Source organism: Calidris pugnax, unplaced genomic scaffold (genome assembly GCF_001431845.1).
Source record: "Calidris pugnax isolate Ruff unplaced genomic scaffold, ASM143184v1 scaffold188, whole genome shotgun sequence".
NCBI classification, from domain to species: domain Eukaryota; kingdom Metazoa; phylum Chordata; class Aves; order Charadriiformes; family Scolopacidae; genus Calidris; species Calidris pugnax.
In genome coordinates this window covers 871,066-888,634 of record NW_015091257.1, presented here as the reverse complement: position 1 = coordinate 888,634, position 17,569 = coordinate 871,066, and the positions used below count along the sequence as shown (strand labels likewise).

The 17,569-nt window shown below is 38.0% G+C and overlaps 1 protein-coding gene across 2 annotated transcripts in view; it reads right to left on the bottom strand.

The window, feature by feature from the left end:
• Positions 1–17,569, bottom strand: part of MGAT4A (mannosyl (alpha-1,3-)-glycoprotein beta-1,4-N-acetylglucosaminyltransferase, isozyme A) — a 79,498-nt gene that overhangs the window by 6,922 nt on the left and 55,007 nt on the right. For both annotated transcript variants that reach the window (XM_014960249.1, XM_014960248.1), the window contains exons 10-12: positions 11,762–11,892; positions 11,013–11,120; positions 10,416–10,609 (exon numbers count right to left, since the gene is read on the bottom strand). In XM_014960249.1, coding sequence (XP_014815735.1) covers positions 10,416–10,609; positions 11,013–11,120; positions 11,762–11,892 — 433 coding nt within the window. The remainder of the gene's footprint in view (positions 1–10,415; positions 10,610–11,012; positions 11,121–11,761; positions 11,893–17,569) is intronic.

Below are 17,569 nucleotides of genomic sequence, written 5' to 3'. Positions count from 1 at the left end.
GGGAAGGGAAGGGAGGGAGAGGAGGGAAGGGAAGGGAGGGAGAGGAGGGAAGGGAAGGGAGGGAGAGGAGGGAAGGGGAGGGGTTGGTTTTTTGGTTGGTTGTTGGTTTTTTTTAGGGGGTTATTTCTTTATTTGGGGTATGTTTGTTTTTTAAAACCACCCTGTACCCATACAAGCATAGCCAAACATTTCTCCTACTGTGCTATCAACTTTGGAAACTGAAGTGTGGTTCCTCCTCCCAGCAGTTACCAGCCCATTAGGGCAACTACTAAAAAGTTGCCACCATGCCAAAACAATTTTTGGAAGTAATTGATAAAATCTAATTTCCAGATTCCTATGTAATCAAACCTGTCTTTTTAGTGTGTTTTCTATAACTGTCTACCCATTTGCATACACATATATAACATGCATATGTTCCACCTTATTGAAAAGTATGTTTAGAAAGGGTTACTTTTATATCTGAGCCTTGCTTGAACCTTGACAGATAACATCTACTTACACAGAAAAAGTTACACAGAATAAATAGAAGTCTGACTATACATACACACCTCACATCTACAATCAATCCCTTGCTTAGAAATAAAATCTACAAATTAAAAAAAATATTTGAAATAAAATTTAATTTACAAATAAATAGATATTCTACAGGTCCTAAAAGAAGTGTCAGTAGCTGTTTTTTTGTAAAACTTGGCTCCCTGACATATAAGTTTTCAAGGTTTTCAGACTATGAGAGGTTCTTCAGCCTGGAGAAGAGGAGGCTCTGGGGAGACCAAATAGCAGCCTTCCAGTACCTGAAGGGAGCCTACAGGAAGGCTGGGGAGAGCCTGTTTAGAAAGGCCTGTAGTGACAGGATGAGGGGCAATGGCTTTAAGATGGAGGGGACCAGGTTTAGATTGGAGATTAGGAGAAAGTTCTTCACTGTGAGGGTGGTGGAGCACTGGAACAGGTTGCCCAGGGAGGTGGTTGAGGCCCCATCCCTGGAGATATTCAAGGAGAGGCTCGATGAGGCCCTGGGCAACCTGGTCTAGTTGGGGGTGTCCCTGCTGACTGTGGGGGGGTCGGACTAGATGCCCCTTGGAGGTCCCTTCCGGCCTGGGCAATTCTATGATTCTATGATTCTTCTGGATACAGGGACTGAAAGACACATTAGTAGCTGTGCTTTTAGCCAAGTTACTCTGACATCTGTCCTGGGATTTACAGGTTACAGTCTATGTAAACACTAAAAACATGCTTTTTTTTTTCCTCCTGGATAACTGACATTTTTCTTAGGATGGAATCACTAAGATATTCTTGTCTACCTGCTGCTTAAACATAACACCTTCTGAACCATTCTTTCCAACTAAAATTCTGAAAGCCATAGACCTTTAAATAGAGTAATCCCAAACAAATACAAATTCACCTAAAGTTAAACATCCCCCTACTATTACCTTATGGAATATTACTTCATAGCTTTATTACAAAACACAGACATGGATACATTTTGACATTCCAGGTGGAAGTCATCAGAAAAAAGTAATTCTACCTTACAACTGGTAGATTAAGTACTAATGTAACTGAACTTTGGAGAACCTTTTTCTCTGGCAGTATCCTTTTAAAGATGCACAGGTCAGAGATAATAACTAGTTACTGTAGATATTAAAAACTGGAGACAACCTTCCCCCATGCCTGAAGTTACTATGTGTATGAACTAATTTGCATGCATTCTGGTCAGCCCCTCAATCTCAAGTATGAGAGGAATTATGTAATAACATTTAAAGAGCATTGAAGGTTTAAAAAATAAACAACGAACAAAATGGAGCAAAGTCAAAGCTGCAAAGAAAACTTCTGTTGTCACTTTCAGTCACTTGAGCATTTATTCAAATTGAGGGTTTGACTTCTTCCTGCGTAGCTAGGTATCACCTATGAAATCAAGCGAACTAGAGAGGCAAAAACCCCCACAAAAACCAGTAAGCTGAGACAAATATTCATAAGTATCCTAACACACGAAGGGAAAGGAGGACAGAAGCATGATTATCATTAATATGCTGACAAAAGATATCATTGGTTTGCCAGTGCAGTTAACTGTTGCAGTACTTCAGAAGCCTACGCTCAGATTCAGAACTACCCTAAGAAGAGGGCACCTGGAAAGATTCTCATTTTGTAACATCCCTCAAAAGATGTGTATAAATGAATATCAATATTACTGATCTGTGCTGTTAGCTTTAATACTCTGAATAGCTAAAATCTTCCATCTTACAGCACTGATCCATCTTTCAAAAAAAAAATAAATATCTCAACTACACACACTGTTTTACTCTCCTCCTATTTTGCTTAAGAAGGGAACATATCTGTCTTCTTTCCCTCACATCAAAGCATAGTGAGGCCCAGAGAATTGTTATTCTATTACCTAGTTTCTTTTCTTTTAGGCATTAAAAAAAAAAAAAAATCTGTCTTACTGACTTTCATGCTTTATTTGAATGAAGAGAAATGCCAATATTTTTTAATATATATAGAAAGTGTGATTCTGTGCATTTTCTATTTTGTTGAGCAATTAAAAAATAGAACAAAACACAGAATAACTTAATCAGTAAATTATGGCAGTTTTATAAAAGGAAATAATATACAAAAACTCTTTTAAAAGCACAATACACATTCACCACCAATACATTTGGGTTTTGCTTTGGAGGAAACAAAAGACTCATCTCACTTGATGCTAAACACAAATATTCTAAGAATCTATTTATGAACGTTGGCTTTTGTGCTCTGTAAACAACAGGACTCAAATCCTTTTCTCTACATATTCTCCTTATGTCTCCTTTTAGCAATCTGGTATATTTTAGTATATCCCATTTTCAGAAAAGGAAAAGAGGTAGGAAGGCAGAGAGGAAATGTTTCCTTCCATGTTCAAGCAAATTAACCATAGCAACATGCAGCATAATAGTTTTTAATTCTGCACAACATGGATTTCTATAAAAGCAACATTCAGTCAGCAAATTTTTGGCTCTCTGCAGATGCCGTCATCCACTGCAAGAGTCATTATTCACCAATTCTACTCAGTATTTTTGATCACTGGATGCAAATGTGGTAAAAGAAAGCTAATCTACCTCCTCTCTGTCATTTTTCCAGAATCCTTATGAGGAAATGTTATTTTTCTGTCACTGGAAACCAGCATTAACCATACACTATTTCCTTGTGCAAAATATAAAAGGAAGATGAATAATTTCTTTTCACTCTCTTATGCTCAATTTCTTCTCCTATCCTTTATGCCTCTTATCCACTCTTTTGCCAAAATTGCTTATACTTCAACATAAAAGAGCTTAATTCCTCAAGTTTCTATAGATACACCCACCAAGTTCTCACAGTAGGTAAGAATCTATATGGGAGCTTTTTCTATCTTCTTGTTACAGTTTCTGATTTTGGGGTTTTCTATCTTCTTGTTACAGTTTCTGATTTGGGGGAAAAAAAAAAAAACACCACACAAAAAAACCCAAACCCGAACACACACATACAAAAAAAAAACCCCACACAAATGTTTACCCCATTAACGTCTATGCAAAATGCCTGGCAAGATTTAATTTCCTCAGCCCAAACCAGCCCGTATAAACTGGGCTGCATGCTTCAGAGCTGCAAGTGATCAATTCCCCATTTTAACAGAAGTGCCAAACCAGCACGCCAAAAAGAGAGAACTTTCTCATGTTTGTCAAATGACCACAAAGTAGCCTGACTGAAGAGGTGGGTGATGGGGGAATTTTGGGGAGTGGTCTGAGTCATTTATATCCAACACACACCTAAGAAATTCATTTTCCCACACCACTTTAAAAGTCAATCTAAATCTTTTGACGTTACCCATACCATTTCCTAACTTTCTTCAACTGTGTAACACATGTAGAAAACATTTAGCTGGGTAAGATCTCATCACCAGGTCTACTCTTGCTTTCTGTTTCCTAGTGAGGACTATGAGATCAGTTTCTAAACCTGCACTGTGCTCTCTGGAGTATACACACATCAACTGTAATAAAAAAGAGCTTGGCATTAACTATTTTTCATTTTTCGTTTTGAAGGCAGTTGGGTTTTTTGGTATTTTGTAGTCGGGGGTTTTTTGGCAGGGGATGAAGGGGTGCGAGGGTGTTTATTGTCTGTCTGTTTTTTAAGGGGGGGCTGTTCCATGTCTTGAAATCTCTGCTCTTTTCTAAGGAATTTACTCATTTTTCCACCACATCAATATTAGTTAATAGGCCCTTAATGTTCTTGTGCAAGGTTATTTCTGCTGACTTTTTAATCCGGTGAAATAGAGAAAGATATTGGGGTTTGTTTTAACATGTATATATGTGCCTGTGCATACACAAACTTTTTTTTTTGCCCCCAGCTTAAAATCTCTGCTTCTGGAGAATTAACTCCATTCAGTTTTCTTAAACATACGCATTTGCCTCCATTTGAGATGCACTTGGGTATGGGACCTCGTCACCGTCTGCAATTATGACATCTCAGAGACTCAAGCCCTAAATCAGGTGAAGTATTTTAGGGTATCTCAAGTGGCATCAGACACCTAACGTTTAGGCAACAGCATTAAGCCTCTAAGATTTCTGACTAAGAATTGTAAACCCAGGAACACCGCCAAATACACAAATCCTGAGTATTAGTGCCATTAAGGAGGTAGCAGCATGTCCTTGGCTCAGACAGCTCTTTTCTTCTGTCTCCCATCCATACTTTGGGTTTTTTTCCACTTTTCATGCAAAGTTCTTGCCTCATTGTTATAGGCAGAGTTCCATGCCTGGAGCAAACAGCATCAGTGGCTGGGAGCCTGCCTGCCAAATCCCTGCTGTCAGTGCATCCATTTGAGGATGTTCTACTCATTAGTACAGAAGCTTATATAAACACAGAAAACAAAGCCCCAAATTCTCTTTTTTTATATACACTAAAAATATGATCCCACCTGAAATATACAGACACCAAAACATTTAAAATAATAAAGAAGAGACTTTCAAATATTTCCTGTTAACTGACACCATCATTAAAGCTTAATAAAATGAAGATGACTATTAAACTTTAATAACCCATAACATATCTTTAGAATCAGAACAAAGATTGTTTCTAAAGCACACACTATGTGTGTGTGCATGTATGTAGTTCTTCAGCTAACATTGCCCAAGAAAGATTGAATGTATTGCATTGCACTGAAGGAGAGCTTCTACACTGAACAGTCATTAAGAACAAAGAAGACATCAGTCAAGTTATCGCTGTTCTTATCTAAAACCTAAACAATCTTGCAGTTCCCTACATTTTAAGTGGTTATTATTGCAAAAGCAAACGATGAGAAACTTCCACTTCACTCCCAGTTCTGGGAAGCTGTTAGAAAGCCTTTTTTTTTTTTAGCTTTGTAATGCATTTAATCATGCTTATCTCTAGCCACAGGAGGACTTGCATCCAATAGGATGGAAAATTAACTACATTTTATATACATTCATGACCAACTACTATGATAACTTTTTTTTGTAACTTTGTTGTACTTAAAAATAAAAATATTAAATTCCTTCCCTAAGTTTTCACTGCCAGCAAACCTGTTTTAAAAGCTGTGTTTACTTTCCTTAACAATGAAATGGCAGTAATAACGTGCAAGCAACTGTCACTTTTTATGCACGCATTTTTCAGCACTGTCACAATAATTTTAAAGCAGACAAAGTAATATATATATGTTTAGTTACCAGGAGCCCAATAAGATACTCTTCACACTCAATACATTGATTTTTCTAGCTTAAATAGTCAAATATCCATTTTTTGCATGAGTGAGAATTCTATGTTGTGAGAAGATGCCATAGGAAATGTATGTGAGGTTAGCATCGTATGTTTGCTAGGATTCCAGGGTCAACAATATGAAAATTAGATGAATATTCTCAAATTCTGCACATCCAGTATCTATGTCAACACCAGAACACAAAGTAGTAAATGTAATCTACAAGCTGGTTTGTCAAAGTCCTAAGATTTCAGTTTAAAGGTGAAATTTCAGTCAGCAAGTTCCACATCATCAAATCACTATAATAGTAATCAATATCACATTAGGATGAATACCCAATAACTTGCTAAAAGAAGAACACAACTATGGGGCAACTACAGAGTTAAAAGCAGTGCTTGGGTCAAGAAAAAATCCTAAACAAAAACCAAATAGGCCCCCAAAACCCAGACTCTGCTAATCCTTTTGAAAATATTCAAAGTAACACTACCAGGCAGTTACATAAAAGAAAGGATGAGCCCATATTTTAAAAATATCAAGCAAATTTAGATATATATAATGGTGAGGCTGGGGTGGGGTTCGGTGGTTGGTTTTTTTGTTTGGGGTTGTTTGGGTTGTTTTTTTTTTTACTTTCCACAGTATAAAATACATCCTTATCTTTTCCTGCAGCAGTTTTCTTTTTTTTTTTTTTAATTTGAAAAGCCATAGTAAAACAAACCTGAAGCCCTTTTTATAAATATCCATTCTAAATTCCTACTGACAAGTGTAAACAAACTAATTAAAACAACTACAGGTTACATGTTTCCAAGGGCTTCCTCGATGTAATTAGGGCACATGTTATTTAAAAACAATATTTGATTTGTATCAGTTACATCTATAGGGAAGACTCTGAAACTTAGGCAGTCAAAAAAGAGATGGTTGTGAGGATGATGGACACCAGAATCACTTAAATGCTGCAATGGAACATATTTCTGGGATGCGTTTTGTTGGGGTTTTTTGGTTTTGTTTTTTTCAAACAAGGATCACATTCGAAGTTTATTACCTCTGTTCAAGATTCACTACTCATCTACCTCTACTTCAGAGCTTGCTACATACAAAAAACCTCAAAGAAACATCTAAAGCTCTTCACAAATGAGCTGTCAATTCCCCATTGACATCTCTGAAGAAAAAAGAATAACTAGTAAAGAAGTATTTTGAATCTTTTAGTTATAGTGATGAAAATGAATTTACATTCAAGTGCTAGCATTAAAGTAGTAATAATATATGCTTCATAAAGAAACTCTTAAATATAACTGTCATTTTTAATAATTAAATGTGTGCTTGGAACAACAGTTTACAAACCAAAAAAGCAAAGTGGATTTCAATAATTATATAACATCCTAAGGGAACAAAAATCCAGTTTTTCTTATCTTTACAATGTAGGCTCTTTTGAGCATTAGGAAACAGTCCATCCATTCATTTAAAAAAAAAACCACAAAAAAACCAAAGAAACCCAAACAACAACAAAAAAATCCAACCAAAAAACCCACTCAAAACCAAACCCCACCTTCAACACCGCTGTGCAATCTCTTTTTAACAGCAAAGTCAGTGGATCTACTTTCATTCTCAAGGATATGCTACTGAAAGAGAGGTATGTATCTTCTTATTGCAAAATCCTAGCTTACTATTAAGGGACCTCAGTGTTGTGGCTGGAGTAAAAAGGTTCAGTACAAAAGCTGTTACTAAAATGAGCATTAGACCATTTCAATTTACACATCCCTGTTCCCCAGGTATGGTTTAGAACAAGCACCGTCTATTTGACTGTTCAATATTCAGCAGGGATCTGGCAACCAAGTCTTGCACAAAATAGCCACAATTTTTACTTTCTGCTCAGCGAAGTGGCCTCAGTTGTCACTTTAAACTCTTAAGAGATCCTCGCTAGAGTTATGCCTAACAATATTCTCAAAACTCAAAGATGAAGTATTTAAAGACTTACTGAAAGCTAATTACTGAACTGCTATACCTGGCAGAAAACTTAAATTCAGTTCAGCAAGATGTTTGGCATGGAAAAATAAACTATAGGAACAAGTCAGTGCTCTGTCACAGTGTAACAGACCTGCCATTCATTCAGAGTTGCGGTCAATATTTCCATTAAAAAACTTGTTTATCAAGATTTTATTATCGGAGTTATTCAGCAACTATACCTCAAACTGACTTGGCAGACAAAATTTTCCATAAATTCAAAGAGCTTTTCTGTTTTATTCTTTTCTTAAAAAAAAGGAAAAACCTGTTGCATCCCTTCACAAACAGAAGATGGCTTCCAAACTGTATTTCTACAATCAGATATATACCCCCACAGGTAAGTCGTGCTTGTGTTTAGTCCATTTTCCCTTTTCTGTGTTTCAGCCAGCAAATCACAGTTTTATTTTCCACTGCTTCAGTAAGCATCCCTGAAATATCAGGAAACTTCACTGCTCCATTTGCCCTTCACCTACCAAAATCTGCTGCTGCAATTAAGCAGACAAACAAAAAGAAGTCTCCAACAATTTCAAATTACAACATCTGTATCCCTATTCAGCCCCTGACTTCAGAAAGGCAAAATACAGCATTTCTGAGGACACTGTGGCTGTAGGAACTAAAATCATAATAAACTTTGAAATGGCTTACAATGATAGCTCAAACAATGTTACACTCTGAACAGGTAGCATCATTTCTAATTGGTGGACTTCCTTCAGGGAAACAACAGAATGCAAGATGTCCTCTCTCTTCTAAAACTAAAATGCATTTCTTCAATAAATAGAAATAACAACAAAATAATCCTATCATCCTCTACTGCTGGGACTGTTCCTAGCACAGCAGGTAGACATAACTACCTTAGGCCCAGCTACAGTTTCCCAGGGCACAACAGTGAACACTATCCTTCCCACCTTTTCCACAGATAGTTAGTACTTACTAACCATTAAGGTAATACATATAAAAAGAGATTTTCTTCAGATCTGTGCATGCCATTTTTTTAAATAACCATGCTGACCTGTGACACTTGCTAGCAATGCTTTCCAAAATTGCCATTGTGCATTTGACTCATCCTAGTCCACCCAAGATCTACATTTGCTGCTTACAGTTACCCTATTCATAACGTAAATGCATATAATTCTTAAAAATAAAAAACCAACCCAAAAACCAAACATACAAATTGAGCAATGTTTACTTCATAACTTTGAGGAGGAAAATTTGACCAAAAAGAAACCAATGAATTCATATATCTAAGTTGAAAAATATGCAATTTTTTAAACTCTTGGCACAGGATAAAAAAAGATTCTGCCTTTAATCCAAGGAGGTATGGCAGTCATATTCCTCAACACATTCATCTTGCAAAGCTAACCAGGAAAGTTTTTAAAAGCACAGCAATCAACTGAAAGAGTAATTTGACATCTCAAATGACAAACTTGAGTTTCATAGGTCAGACTAGTTTGGAACAACATAGTAACAAGGAAACTACTGATGCTTGCTGTTGCACTAAACCAAGGTGAAGACTTAGCCTTTGATTATCTACTAGGGCACAGAAATTGACTAATTGGATTCTGTTCTGGACTGCAAAAAGGACTGCTTCACAAGAAAAGTATTCAGTCAAATTGATCCAAAGAGGGTTTGCTCTACCAGACTATAGGTACTAGTCTCAAAAGAACACATAAGGTATGTGAAGAAAGGAGAAAAGGAATCCACTAACATAGCAACACTTAGACACTAAGTAAACGAAAAGGAATCCACTAACATAGCAACACTTAAACAGACACTAAGTAAATGATTTATTTTATAAGCTTTGGACTACTACATTGGCAAGACAGTAAAAAGCAAAGCAGCAAATGAATCTCAATAAAACTAAAGGATGACTACATCTAAAGTGCAAACTCTATTACCCTTATTTAATCTGACTAATAGCTAAAAAGTCACCTTTAGTCTAATAAACCCGATTTATTTTATAAGCTTTGGACTACTACATTGGCAAGACAGTAAAAAGCAAAGCAGCAAATGAATCTCAATAAAACTAAAGGATGACTACATCTAAAGTGCAAACTCTATTACCCTTATTTAATCTGACTAATAGCTAAAAAGTCACCTTTAGTCTAATAAACCACAGGTATTTGTATTTCAAGGGCACCCCAACCCCTTTTTTGCTTTTTGTTAAAATTTTTAAAAACAGGTCATCTTGGATTCTTAGCATGGTGACTTTTTTCAAGCCCTAAAGCTACGTCTAAAAAACATTACCCTTCAGACTTCCCAGCTTTCAGGGGACATCGTGATACGCTCCAGCAAGATTTCTGATCTGGACAATCAAGGGACCGAGGCTGCAGGGCACAACATACTGTACCACATACCATGCTGTACAATTGCTCTGTAATTAGAAGCAGACCAACCAAATACAAATAGAATCAAATTGGCTTCTTTTAAATTCTCTAATGAACTGCCAGAGAAGCACTGGTTTTGAATTGCATTTATCAAAAAGGCTCTGTATTATATATATTTTAAAAAAAAAAAAAAAAAGAGCAAAAATTACAGTAGTAAAAGAATTAGAGGGAAGACACGAGTGATCATAGTTTCATCTGAACTCCCTCCAAAGACCCTACATCATTTCACTTTAGGTTATAACGACAGCCCCAAATTCTGTCTTAGAGCATTCTTGGCAAACAAGCAGCTTTAGATATGAGACCAAAAGCAAATAATTACTAACCTTTCTACATTGACTGGCTTGTCAAATTTAAATAGAATATAATCCCCAGCAACTGGTGTGACAGCCCAGAAAAAATCTTCCCCTACGTAGGTTTTTTCTAGCGTATGTCCCTGGTAGACTTTTAGAGATGTCGAAACCTCTGCAGGTGGATTCACGTGGATTTTATGCAGTAATGGTTTCAGGAAGTCTTTATCCTAATTGAAAGAAAGACAAACATCATGCTGATCAGATAACCTGTTTTATTATGTTCTTCTCCCATGTGGTTACACTTAAAATAAACACTTGCACAAAGTGGAAAATGAATGCATCACTCAATTTTGGGTGTATCAGAACTTGTACTGATTAATAAAATGAACATGCCATTAAAGTAAAAAAATTAGAAAAAATATCCCCAAGTAAAACCCAACAAAAATAGGCTAGCATTAGCACTTCTTATATTTGATAGTAACCAGTTTAAATCAGATTTCATTCCAACTGGAGTAATATACAACATGTTTGAAAGTGCCAAACAAAAAAACGTCTGTTTTCTCAAAGGCTACAAAGTTTTTTTATTTAATCATCCTGCTCTGGAAAGGAAGGAAAATTTTAGGTACTAACTGTGAGTTTCTGGATCTTCCCTGCTAGAGAGGAGTGGAGGCCAACATGCTGGAAAAGAGAAGGCCTGAAACGTATCCGTAGGTTAGATTTCTGTCGATCACAATGTTTCTGAAATAAGGGTGGGAGAAGGGAGGGGGGTTAAAAAAAAAATAAAAAAAACACATTAGTAAAACCAATGCAAAGTCGCTGAGCTTTTACTGCAAGTATGTGATGTTACATGGACCAAAAAAGACTCAACAGGAACCCAGACCTATTTATCCAGTTATTGTTTTCATTCCAGAAATCTACCAAGACTGCTGTGCAAATATAATACTGTTCAAGGTTCTTGCACAGAACCTGTTTCTTCAGTCTTTCAGCAAAGGTGCTAATTTAGCAATGAAGGTCCAAAATCCAAAGTTTATCCCTCATTCGGAACCTTCTCTGTGACTGTTATCCAAGCAGTGGCATTCTTCAGAGCCTCAGTGAGGGTTACATGTTTATTTCAGGACTGTTACACACAGAAACAAGCTAGACTTTTGCTTTTCATCCTACTGCATCCATCTCCAAACCCTCAAACAATAACAGTTACAATGCCTCTCAGAACTGTCTTTCTGAAGACCTTTTCGAGATTAAAATCTTGGTAGGAAGAAAGACTCTTCCAGGACATGAAGTAACCATAAGACACAGTAAGCTAGCCTACAGCTTGCCAAAACCAACTCATTCACCATCATGAAAACATTTTAGAAGCTTTAAAATAAAAATAAACTTACAGCATCTTTCTCAGGGTTACACACTTTCACCCAGAGGATATGGTCCAGGAGCCAATCAATAGGTTTCTCCTTATAAAACATAAATATGAACTCTACAATAAGAGTGATATCTGGAGACTGGAACATTTTACCTGTGATGACATTAAGAATAACTAGAGTTATTTTAGATTAAAGATAACATTGTCTTTTGAAATCAGTAAGACAATAGACAATAAATTTGTGCCAAGACAAGAAATATTAACAATGAACAACTTGAAATCTCAATGTTATTAAAACATATCAGCTATGAAAAATTAAATAAACAACTACTCAAATAGAAACTCATTGTCATATATCCTGGTGCTATCAAAATATTCAACGTATACTACAACACAGTCTCCTTAAGAACAGAAATTGTCAGTCTGCAAAAATAGAGAAAGAAGAGTTATGGATTTGTGTCTATTATTCTCCACGCCACCTGTAAAGCTTCAAGCATCTGAGACAAGGAGCTGTTGCAAGTGTGATCTGACCAATCACACAATTTCAGCTTTTACAGGTACAAAAGGCAGAGACGGAACACACCTACCACTAACTCCAGATCCTTCTGTGCAGGAAATCAAAGGGAAAGAAGAAAGCTACCAGAACATAACCAGAGACAACGCAACTTAAGAGAGACATTGCATATCAACGACCAGAGATTTTTTTTTAAATGCATACACTATCAGCAAACTCATACTGAGGGCATTTCCAACTAGTCAGCTGCCTAATAGAAAGCCTAAGTCCCTCCCACAAACAAAAACTGCAGAATTCCTTCACCAAGTACTGCCATGAGTTTGGGGTTTCTAAGAGAGCATACTGCCTGGTCAAGTACTTCTGGGTGGCACTGTGCTACAGGATTCTTGGGAACCCTGCAAACTGTGAGGCTTAAAGGAGGCCTTGGAAAAAGAAGAAAACTTACTATTGATAAAGTCTATTTAATATCAACAAAAGCAACTATTTACATGGTTGTGGAATACACTTCACTGCTGGTACAGGTGTCTGATGAGAATGGTGGCCAAACCACGGGTTTATTTTGTTAAACTGAATGCTGCACTTAAGAAAGGTGCCTTTATGAAGACACTGCTGCCACGAACAACAAGTAACTGGGAGTGGGGCAGCCCAAGGCTGAAGATAAGTGATTGTTGTACAGGGACCAAGTGCCAACTAAACTCCCACATGCAGTTCCAGCTTTGAGGGCAGATTCAGAAAGCATCATCAGGTCTGCAGATGAAGTATGCCTCTACTCTGCTCAGCTGCAATGGAGGAGGCAAAGAAGAAAGACATTACATGACAACAAATCTCTTCAGAGGAAATTGGCTGAAGTGATTCAGTTCTGCAGATGGTGCTGAGATGTGGGCAGTGCTGACTTAGACAGGCATGGGCTCTTGGGGTACATGTGCATTAATGGATCAGAGTCCAAACGATGGTCTTCTCCAGTGCAAGTTTTCTGCCTGTCCACACTTGTATACAACACTTTTACTTACTTTACAACATTTAGGCATGTGAAATGTTGGGGTTTTTTTTCCCCTTCTAATCTATGAGGCCTTCATGGACTTTTTAAATAACAAGTTCCACAAGTAGCAGAGGTCCTAATATTTTTTACTTCTATATTTAGGAAGAACAGCTGGAGTAGACATTAAGAACAGGTTCCTCTCTGAGGTGGCAAAACCACTTCCCACATTCATCAAAAAATGGGATTTAGTTCTCACCTCGAAGAGGACAAAATTCTTTGGAAATACTACTAAGGAGCTATATAGGCTAGTGTAGGTGACAAATAAATAGGGAACAATGTTTTGTATGAAGCTTAAAAACTATCAGCAGAATAGCATGCCACTTGCCCAGGTGGCTGAGTGGAAATGAAGAAATGGTGCAAGCAGACTACATTATTTAGCCATTAAGGAGGATGTTCACATTTACATAAGACAGAAGAGAGGATACAGATGATGTATCATGCTGAACCAGTACTACACAAAAGATAAAAAGTTATCTAGTCTAGAGTGATTAGGAACATACATTTCCACTGTGAATATACATGTGGATTGTCACTCAGAGCCAGACATTCAGCTACTTCTCTTTCTTTTGAGGTTCACTGAAGTTTGTAATTCATAGAATATTATCACAAGGTAGCACAAAAAAAAAAAAAAAAACCACCAGAAAAACCCAAAGAGCTGGGAGTTCAAATTCCTGTTGGAAGAGAGATGGAAAGTTTCTGTACTCAAACACGTGATTGAGCCTGGCATTTTATACAATATCTCAGAGTAGGTATAGAACACCAGGTTGTTAGCTCACAATATATTAACAAGGATATTTATAAGGGAAAGCATCAAAGTCACAGGGGCTCTGTTATGTGTCCTCTGACACTGGTAGGTATCTGACTTTTACGTATGAAGATTTGTTTAGAGAATGCCAGTATCTTGAGTTTCAAGATCTTTATTTTCTCAAAAAGAAGATACCTAAAGGGCATCATCCTTTTCAGAAAACAGGTCTGATACAATCTCATTTCCTTATGAATTGCATGAAATTGGGTAAGAACATAGTCAGGGAAAAATACTTATTTTGGAATTCTGAGATGAGTTTGTGAGGGTCTGAGTTAAGCTACATCATGATGCAGTACAATAAACATGGAAGAAACATCTGACAAAAGTCCCAATTACTTCATCTGTTGGAATGATGCTACATTAATAAAGCAGACCACTCACACAGTAGGGTGGAGAAGTAAACATGGTAAGAAATTAACTAGTCTGACATTGCTAAATCAAAGTTATTCCTTACAAAAACCTTGAATTTGGCTGTTTATATAGCAAAACCATTGACATTACTTGTAAGTGCCTGTTATAATGTGGTCCTCAAACAGGTATCTCCACTTGAAAATACTCTGTAATTAAAATTTGAAGCTCCCACTAAACAAGGGACAACTTCTACTGAACTAGGGTAAACTGCAAAGTTATCTTCTTTAAAGACATAAGCAAGGTATTATGATTTTTTTATTAGTATACTGATACTATTTACACATTATATTGTTGTCACATTGTTTAACATTATTTGTGGGGGTAAATATTTAAAAATGGGTAGGAAACAATCATATGATTTGTACAATGTTGTGTAAAACATTCATGCAGAATAACAGCTCTTTTAGCTTGTCACATTTCCAACTAAATGGGCTCCTAGTTTTCCTGGTGATTCATCTCTGCCTACTGCTTTCAATAGTATGGGGCAGGAGAACAGAAAAACATGAGAAACCCTAATCTAACATCAGCTGAAAAATGGGACTAATCAGATGTTTCTGGGATATTTATGGAATTAAAACCATCATTTCTAGATGACACCTGCTGAGGTAGTCTGTCAGTCACATCTACTTCCATAGGAAGTGGACCTTTCCAAGTGGTGTCAGAAAGACACACAATAGCATGAAACACAGAAGACCAAACCATCCCCACATTATTGCTCCAATCTCAAAGGAAGCAGACTGATTGAAGAGACAGTTTATCCTCTTCCAAGAGGTATGCACTGTCATGCTACTCTGGAATCCTTTTCTTCTACCCAAGGATCATACTGTACATTTTTTCCTGTGACTAGCTCATCTTCTGAAGACCAGAAGGATTACAGTCTTCAGTTGTCATCTATGGTAAAGAGACACTCACGGACCGTGTCACTGGTAACCTGAATGTTAAGGTACAGGGTCCTTACTTTCACTGAATTTCACTGAATTTCACTGAATTTCTAGAGTTGGAAGGGACCATAGAGATCATCTAGTCCAACTCCCCTGCTGAAGCAGGATTGCCCAGAGCTAGAGCACGTTACTCAGGACTGCATCCAGGCGGGTTTTGAAAATCTCCAAAGAAGGGGACTCCACAACCTCCCTGGGCAGCCTGTTCCAGGGTTCCGTCACCCTCACCGTGAAGAAGTTTCTCCTCATATTTGAGTGGAACCTCTTATGTTCCAACTTGTGCCCGTTGCCCCTCGTCCTCTCACTGGGAACCACTGAAAAGAGTCTGGCTCCCTCCTCCTTCAACCCTCCCTTGAGATACTTGTAGGCGTTGATAAGGTCTCCCCTCAGCCTTCTCTTCTCCAGACTAAAGAGTCCCAGCTCTCTCAGTCTCTCCTCATAAGGGAGATGCTCCAATCCTTGAATCATCTTTGTAGCCCTACGCTGGACTCTTTCTAGTAGTTCCCTGTCCCTCTTGAACTGGGGAGCCCAGAACTGGACACAGTACTCCAGTTGTGGCCTCACCAGTGCAGAGTAGAGGGGGAGAATGACTTCCCTTGACCTGCTGGTTACACTTACAATTAAATAAGCAGAGAATAAGGCTGAAAATAAGAGTAAGAATTTACTTTTTTCCCTAAGTTATTCTAATTTTATCTAAAATAGAAACAGGATATCAACAAACAAATTATTTACTTCCATATGGCAAACTTGTCTAGGCATTGAGGCAATTTCTTCTGGGCCTAGATTGGCATATTATTGTCAAACATGCAGTCAACCACCTCTGACTTGGGGGATAATCCAGCTAACATAATGTCATCACAGGTCACCAGGGAAAAAAAACCAACAACGAGAAATAAACAAAACCCTCTGACCCATCCAACTGCAGCTAGTCAGAATATGCTAGGTGAGCATCAGCTGGCTGTACCTGCACTAGAGTCTTCAGACCCAACTGGCCTCTCTACATTATACTGCCCAGCACCACGGAGGGTTCAACAGCCCTGAGAAAGCCTTCTCACTAATTCGTAGTGATCACTGGAGCAAAGACAAACAGGCAGTACTGTTTGTTGAAAAGCAGGCTCCTGAGACAAGCCCTCTTCTCCCTTCAGTGACAAAGGACAGACATCCACATACTGCTTGATGAAATGCTGTCACCACCTTCCACACCCAGCTGGGCACAGCCTTCCCCCAGTTCCTTGCCCTTCAGTATAACTCAGCATGCCTCATCTATCACTTCCATCTCAGGATATCACCAGGACAGCACAGCAGTACTGCCATGGATCAATATCCCCCATTCCTCCCCTAGAACACTCTTCTTCCAACAGCTCAAAAAACAGGTCACTACAGTGAAGTGCCTGGTAAAGCAGGTCTTCAAATCTCTGGACCCCTGACTGTCCACAGCTACTCCTTGTGATGGAAAGCAGCCCAGTACAACCCCTTCTCCATGGATTTGGCAGCCCAGCCCCTCTGAATCCAAACCAGCCAAGCCCTTGCCTAGCCTCTCCTGAGCATAGGTAACAGGAGGAGCCTGGCTTCCCTAGGACATAGCCACAGCCCAAGAACAAGAAGTAGCATTTGCTGAGGTCCTGTGGCCTCCCATGCAGCTCCAGGTGAGAAAAGTGCTGTGAGCCACAGAGCCACTGAGCTGCCATCCAAATCCAGCCTACATGTTGTCATCCCCAACATGCAGTCAAAAATCATCAAGCCAAAAAGACCTCAGCAAGAGCTGCAGTCAGCACACACCACATCAAACCAAAGACAATGTGAAAGAATTGAAGCAATGGCTCGCCTTCCACCGTGTTCATGCCCTTGGTACAGTGCATGAGGACAGACATAAATTGAGGAGACTTTGGTGACAAAATTTCAGAGGTTCCAGATTCTAGGTGCATGCAACCTACCCTTGGAAAGAAACTTCAAATTAAAAAAAAATAAAAAAATTTAAAAGACTCAAAGGTAAAATCTTGGCCCATAAATCCCTAGAGATTTACAAAATGTGGAACACTTTCGCCATATTATTTATCTATATTTATAGAAGTGAGAGCCAGGACTGAAAAATAAATATTGTGGAACATCATCTACTATTTATT